The following is a 7,392-nucleotide window of genomic DNA, read 5'->3' on the forward strand; positions in this document are numbered from 1 at the left end:
ACTTTCTTTTGTACTAACTTGCTTTCATATCCTATGTTATAAAGAGCATTACGCCCTACGTTCCTCGAGTATTATTAGGGCTCGGTACCCTCCTTCCTCGAGTATTATTAGGGCTCGGTACCCTCCTTCCTCGAGTATTATTAGGGCTTGGTACCCTCTTTCCTCGAATATTAGTAGGGTTCGGTTCCCTAGTTCTCGAATATTAGTAGGGTTCGATTCCCTCTTCGTTACCATACAACCATACATCATACCTCGAGTATTATTAGGGCTCGGTACCCTTTTCGTAACCATACAACCATACAACCATCCTTTCCTTCTTTTATTAACTTTATCACGTTCATACACATAAGCATACATATCGTACTTACCTTATACATAGTGTTACAACCTAACAGTACGTGCAATATCCGAAGATCGTTCATGTACCATCAAACAATCATTCATACATTTCACATTATTCACATAAGGCATACACTTATCTTTTAGGATAAGCGTATTAACAAATATATTGAGTATGCATACAACCCCGAAAACATAACACATAAATAGGGCTAGAAACTCACCTGAACATGGTTACGTTCACCGTTAATTGTTATTCCCTTTTTGAGCCGTGCACGGCTAACTGTATAACAATACACGTATCAATCATCTATTGCTATCTATATTGTGTTTCTAGTTCAATTATAACCCACAACGAACGGGGGTCTGGGGGCAGTGCCCCTGGCAGCGGGGTTTTAGGGGTGGCAGCCCCTAGCAGGGTTCAAGTGGCAGAGCCCCTGGCTGGGGTCGAGCTGCCAGGTCAGCATGGAAAATTTTTATTTCCATTAACTGTCTTAACACATTTTTCATTAGGTTTTTAATTTATTTTCTAATTTGCTAATTCCAACGAACTTATCATTAAGCGAACTTAACAATAAGTGAACTTAACATTAAGCGAACTTACTGTAAGTGAACTTAACGTCATGCTAACTTATCATTAGCGAACTTGTATTAGGCGAAGTTCATAGTAGGCGAACTTGTATAGATGCAAAGTTAACTTGAGCGAAATTAATATTCGGCGAACTTAGTCTTTAGCGAACTTAAACCTTGAGCGAACTTAGCTTTTCAGGCGAAGTTGCTCAGCAATAGTTACTGTTCGCTCTAAAATCCCTTAATCATAATCGTTTTGTCGTGAAATCCTTGAATATGAAACGGATCAAACCCGTAAACGTTCTCGTGTTCATTCTCGGATAAAACTTGACTCGAAAACATATAAAGTTCGGACCTTTATGATTAAAACGTTTAATATTAGGTCTTAGGTTTATCTTTAAATGAGCCGCACATATCGCAGGTCCTGCAAGTTCGTTTTAGCCTCAAGTTTACAACTTTACGTTTCATTTACACCCGATCCATTATCGTTCTAAGTTTCAAGGTTAAATGTTAATAAAAACGTAATCTTTAAGGTAAAAGACGTACCTTTAGTGCTCGTTTGGATTTCGTTAAGCTTGGTTATGAACTCTAGATCTTGTATATAGCTCGTGTGGTAAAGATCTACTACAAGCTAGCATCTATTTGGTCTCAAATCCCTCTCGTCTCTCTCTTGGCCGTAATATGGTGAAAGATGTGTGTGTTTTTGAGTGTGTAGAGATTAGGATGGAAAGAAATGAGGGTTTAGGGTTTTAGGTTGGTTTAAGAGGGTATTTATAACTCTTGAAGCCCATGGACCTAAAGCCCATTACCACTTAATCCACCTTAATTAATCTAAGTCCATGATCCGTTCTTTACTCGATATTAATTAATTAATAACGCGAAATCACTAAACGTAACTTTCTTTATTTAACGTTATAATATTTTAGGATGTTACATGGGAAAGGTCCCAAGATGTCAATAGCCCACTTCTGGAATGGCCAGGAAGATGTTACCATAATCAGTTCGTTTTTAGGATGCAGGGTGTTGGCGGCATGGCGCTGGCAAGAAACAAACTTTCTGATTTCTTGCACAACATCCAAGTGCAAGTCAGGCCAATAATATCCCGCGTTCATGATCTTTGCCACCATCATTCTCGGACCCGTGTGTAAGCCACAAATACCTTCGTGAAGTTCACGGATTAGGTAATTTTCATCTTCTTCATCTACACAACGTAACAGCGGACCGAGGAATGACTTCCGGTACAGTATTCCATCATTCAGCTGGTAATTCAAAGCTTTGTGTTTAATCTTCCGGGCTTCAGCTTTTTCTGTTGGGAGGAATCCGGATGACAAGTAAGCTTTGATCGGTGTCATCCATGATTTGACACCTGTTTGAATCACCAAGACTTGGTTTTGTGGACCGGATGGATGGTCCAGAACTTCCACACAAATATCTTTGGCAAAGTGCTCAAAATTCGTTGAAGCCAGTTTGCTAAGAGCGTCTGCTGATTTATTCTCACTTCTTTTTATGTGGACAACATTGAAGGAAGAGAATTGGCGAATCAAGACCTTTGCTTGTGATAGATAAGAAGCCATGACATAATTTTTAGCTTCATAGGTTTCATTAATCTGTCCCGCAATTAGCATTGAATCCACCCGTGCTTCCAGGTGTTTTACCCCAAGCTTTTTAGCTATCTACAGGCTCGCCAAAAAGGCTTCATATTCTGCCTCACTGTTATTAATTTTGAAGTCTAACTTTATGGCGTATGTGAATTCGTGGCCTTCGGGATTGACTAACCGGAGGCCTGCACCAGATCCATCGCTGCATGAAGCTCCATCCGTGAACAATGACCAAATTTTCCCTTGTTCCGGAGGTGCTTAGGGTTGTTGCTCGATTAGACATTCCTGTTCCTTGTGTTGCGGAACTTCTGTGACGAAGTCCGCTAATACTTTCCCTATAATTGTTGGTTTAGGTTTATACTCTATCGAGTGTTCACCCAATTCGATGGACCATTTTGCCAATTGTCCAGACAACTCTGGCTTGCTCAATACATTCTTCAACTTATATCCGGTCAAGACATTTATGGGATGTCCTTGAAAGTATCTACGAAGCCGTCGGGTTGCGTATACTAATGCCAAGACCAACTTCTCCAACATTGAGTATATTGTTTCCGGGTCTGACAATGTTCTGTTGACGTAATAGATCGGAGTTTGAACATTTTTCCTATCCGTCAGTAGGACAGCCCCTACGGCGATGTCAGACGCCGACAGATATAACGTTAATGTTTCTCCTGCGTGGGGAGCTGTTAACGTGGGTAATTCCATTAAACACTTTTTGACTTCTTGGAACGCCTATTCGGCTTCCGGAGTCCATCTGAACTGCGCCTTTTTAAGACAGTTCCTCAATGTTGAGATGAACGGGTAAGACTTAGCAGCATGGTTTGCCATAAACCTGTGTAACGCTACTAATCTACCGTTGAGTGTTTGAATTTCTTTGAAGGATACGGGGGATGGCATGCGGGCAACTGCCTGAATCTTGTTCGGGTTAGCCTTAAAACATGTGCCTGCCACAATCACCCTGAGGAACTTTCCTTCCTCCTTCCCGAAGGAACACTTTGCTTGATTCAGCTTCATATTGATGCTTCTCAGAGTTTCAAAAGTTTCCTCTATGTCCCTCAGCATTTGATCCTCCTTAGTGCTTTTGATCACCAGATCGTCCATATAAACTTCAAGGTTTCAACTATTTAACCTTTGAAAGCCTGATCCATAAGCCTTTGGTATGTGGCACCCGCTTTCTTTAACCAGAAAGGCATCATTCTGTAACAGAATGTTCCTTGGTCGGTGCGGAATGCTGTCTTGTCTTCATCACCAGCTGCCGTATGAATTTGGTGATAGCCTTTATAGGCATCGAGGAAGCACTTGAATTTGAATGGTGCCACAGCGTCTACCATTAAGTCTATCTATGGTAATAGATAACAGTCTTTTGGACATGTTTTGTTTAAATCTTATAGTCTATGCACATTCTCCACGTTCCATTTCTTTTCGGGACAATCATAGGGTTGGCTACCCACGTTTGATATTTTATTTCCCGTATAATCCCGGCGTGGAGAAGATCTTGCACTTGCTCATTCATGGCCTTTTTTTGTTCCGGGCCCATCTCCCGCTTCTTTTGCACAATTGGAGTTATTAGTGGATTCACCTACAATTTGTTCTCCGAAATGCTCCGCGGGACACAAGTCATGTCCGCGGGCAGCCACACGAAAATGTCTATGTTCTTTGTCAGCGATTGCTTCAAAAAAGTTCGCACTATCTCAGAAATGGCTGGGCCAATTACCACGGTTTGATCGGGGAATTTCTTGTTTAAAACCCACTTCTCTGGTTCAGTCCTCTGAGTTTGTTTTGGAATTTTACTCGGTTTCGAACTTTCGGTTGTGAAGCAATGTCGATTAACATGAATTATTGCTACGCCGATGAGGGTTGGGACCACTACTACACCATGAGCTGTGGAAGGATGGGCGTTAAAGTCACCAATTAAGTACCTTAACATTCTATTTAAGTAACTTATCTGACTGTAAGTTGCTTTATTTGCACAATGTTGCAATTTCACTTGTTTCTTTGGTCAAACTTGGCAAAAGATGAAGGCCAGAAGATACATGTTGGTAGACATCTGCTTTGTGTATGGCTTTTTATTTAATTAGTATATAATCAAAACTACACGCACGCAAGGCGTTGATAAAAAAGAGTTGTTATAAATTAAATATTAAAATTATTTATGATGATTAAAAAGAGTGGTGTCACTCCTTAATTCGTTCAGGATAAAAATGAGGTGACAAAGCAAAATTGATTGGTTGGTATTGTAGTTTAGAAACTTGAAAAAAGCACCTCAACGACCCACTTTTGCGAGACACTTTGATTTATTTTTCTTTCAGTGATTATTTTAATTTTGATACAAGTATATCATCCGTGATAAGTAATTGTAGGTTCCCTGGATGGATCTGCACGGGATATCTCGATCTACACAGGTGCGGAATCCCTGCGTAGGTCGTTACGAGCGTAGAACACGAATCAAACAAACACACGATACGAATAAACGAACACACGTTATATAATAACCGAAACACGTGATGTAATATCACTGATTACAGAGAACTCTTGAATACACGTCTGACGACTTACAATTCACGAACTGAACGAACTAGATCAACCTTTTAACCTAAGCCGTAACCTAGATATATATACACGACAACTTCGCCTGATATGTTCAGGCGAAGTTGTTGCTAACTTCGCCTGACTAACAAGTTCGCCTGATAAGCGAACTTGTCAGTAACTTCGCTTAAACATAAACAAAACACAATTAACATTACAGACTCGATACAGACACTAGACTATGAACTACTGACATTATGCACCAACAGTAATATACGCCGGCAAACATATATTTACCGTATTATACTACTATCTCAAACAATTAGATGTTAGCCACGATTTTCAGTAAGTCATGCCTATGTTTATATTCATTGGGTCATGTTATTCTATAAAGGGGAACAAAAATGAGAAGGATTTGTAGCAACAAAAAAATCATCTCACTCAAAATATATAATAAAAAACAAAAAAAAAAAAAAGTAAAAACACAAAAATGTTTTCACCGTGTTTCTCGGTCTCATAAAAAATGAAAAAAATCAATGGTAAGTGAAAAAAGTTGTTATGTCTGCTTGTTTATCATTGTGTTTCGTGTTTATTTTGATAATTAATTGTGTCTTTTTCCTTGACATTGTGTCCTTTTTTCATTATATTGTGTTATATTACTCAACATTGTGCTATATTTTGTTCGGCATTGTGTTATATTTTGCGATCTATTGTGTCTTTTTTAGTTATAATTGTGTCTTTTGTTCATTTTCGTCATTGTGTCTTTGATCTCAGCAATTGTGTCTTTTCGTCAATTTTTTTTATTTTTTGAACGAGAATGATGGCGGAAACATTTTAGTTTTTTTTTTTTTAATATTTTTTCATTTTTATTAATAATTTGAGTTATGATTTTTATGATTTTGTTTAAAAAAAATTTTTTGAAATTATTTTTAAGGGATTTTGTGTGTTCATAAATCTTTTTCACACTTCTCATTTTTGTCTCCCTTTATATTTTAACTTTACACTATATCCATTTACTAGCATTTCCTATTTTCTAATTATATATTTCTTTGTTTATTGCATTGTTTATTTTGGTTGATAATTATTCAAAATTAGGAGTAGCTAATTAAGGGTGTTGGGCTACACTTGATGGTTTTAGCGTAATCCATTCGGTCTTGATTTTGGGCTAACTTGTAATACCGAAATCAGGTCTTTTCAGTGGGCTTTTGTATGGTTTTTGGTTTTAGGTTCTTTGGTGTATTATATAAACTTTGTAATTAGGTCTTTTGAGGGGTCGGTCATTCATAGAACAGTGAGAAACGAGAGAGTTGTTTATCATTCATATTGTAATCTCTGTTAACGTGTGTTTTGAAGCCATCTTGTGTGTTTATTGTGTTTGTTCGTATTCGTATTGAATCAATTCTTTGTTAGATTCTGCCTAACAACGGGTTTAAGTGATATCACATTGAAATATCCTTCATTGGGACTTACAATTGGTATCAGAGCCTATAGACCTATTCTAGGCTCAGCGTTGGTGATATCATTGATTCAAGATTATGTTCTTATTAAGGTTCTTTGGAAGTTTTCTAGAAATGAAGACCGGTGTGTTCAAGTTTGACATGGCAAAGGATTGTTTGTTCTCGGCAACATTCCAGTGTTCTAGGCATCCTTTTTTGTTCTCTGGCAATATAACAAGAGTTCTCATCACAAGTTGTTTGATCTCGGCTACATTCGATTGTTCTCGGTAATTATTATAAGTTTTCGTCCAAGATACAGGGTTCTTGGGGTTATTGGTGTGTTCTCAGCTACTATGTTCTCTGCTCAAGTGTTCTCGGTCAGAATACAGGTTTCTCGGTTCAGCTTCAGTGTTCTCAAGTTCAACTATTTGGTTCTCTGTTCTTGGGTTTTCGGGTCTTAGTTGAAATTGGGCGTGGTCTCTTTGGGTCTTAGTTATTGGACTGTTTTTGGACTATTATATTGGACTGTTTATTTCGACTATAGAATGGACCAATTAAGTAACACATCACCAAATGCCTGCTTTGCATCAATAGTTGGATTTCATCATGGGAATTGCTACTCGTGTACCCCGTCTGTTGTCCCATGAGGAGTTTGCTGAGTGAAAGTTCAGGTTCAAAAAATACGTGAAGATGAAGGATGCGAAGATTTGGAGAAGCATTGTCAGGGGTCCTCAGCCTATCATTTATCAGAGAGAGAATAGTGATGAAGTAGTGGTAAAGCCCGTCGAACTGTACATCGACGAGGATTTTGAAAAGGTTGAATAGGATGAGAAGACTCTTGCCACTTTAACAATGGCACTTTCACCTGAAATTTTTCAGGGGTTCAGAGAGTTACAATATGCTAAAGCATTATGGGAAGCCCT

The 7,392-nt window shown here is 38.5% G+C and overlaps 1 protein-coding gene across 1 annotated transcript; it reads right to left on the reverse strand.

The window, feature by feature from the left end:
• Positions 1–592: 592 nt before the first annotated feature.
• On the reverse strand, positions 593–2,534 carry LOC143586556 (uncharacterized). Its single transcript, XM_077068080.1, has 2 exons — positions 1,902–2,534; positions 593–622 (listed from the first exon to the last, which is right to left on the reverse strand). The coding sequence occupies exons 1-2, from the start codon at positions 2,532–2,534 to the stop codon at positions 593–595; spliced, it is 663 nt and encodes a 220-aa protein (XP_076924195.1).
• Between the last annotated feature and the right edge of the window lie 4,858 nt (positions 2,535–7,392).

This window comes from Bidens hawaiensis, unplaced genomic scaffold, assembly GCF_021521415.1.
Source record: "Bidens hawaiensis isolate Kalapana, Puna unplaced genomic scaffold, B.hawaiensis_p1.1 tig00034695_1, whole genome shotgun sequence".
NCBI lineage: Eukaryota > Viridiplantae > Streptophyta > Magnoliopsida > Asterales > Asteraceae > Bidens > Bidens hawaiensis.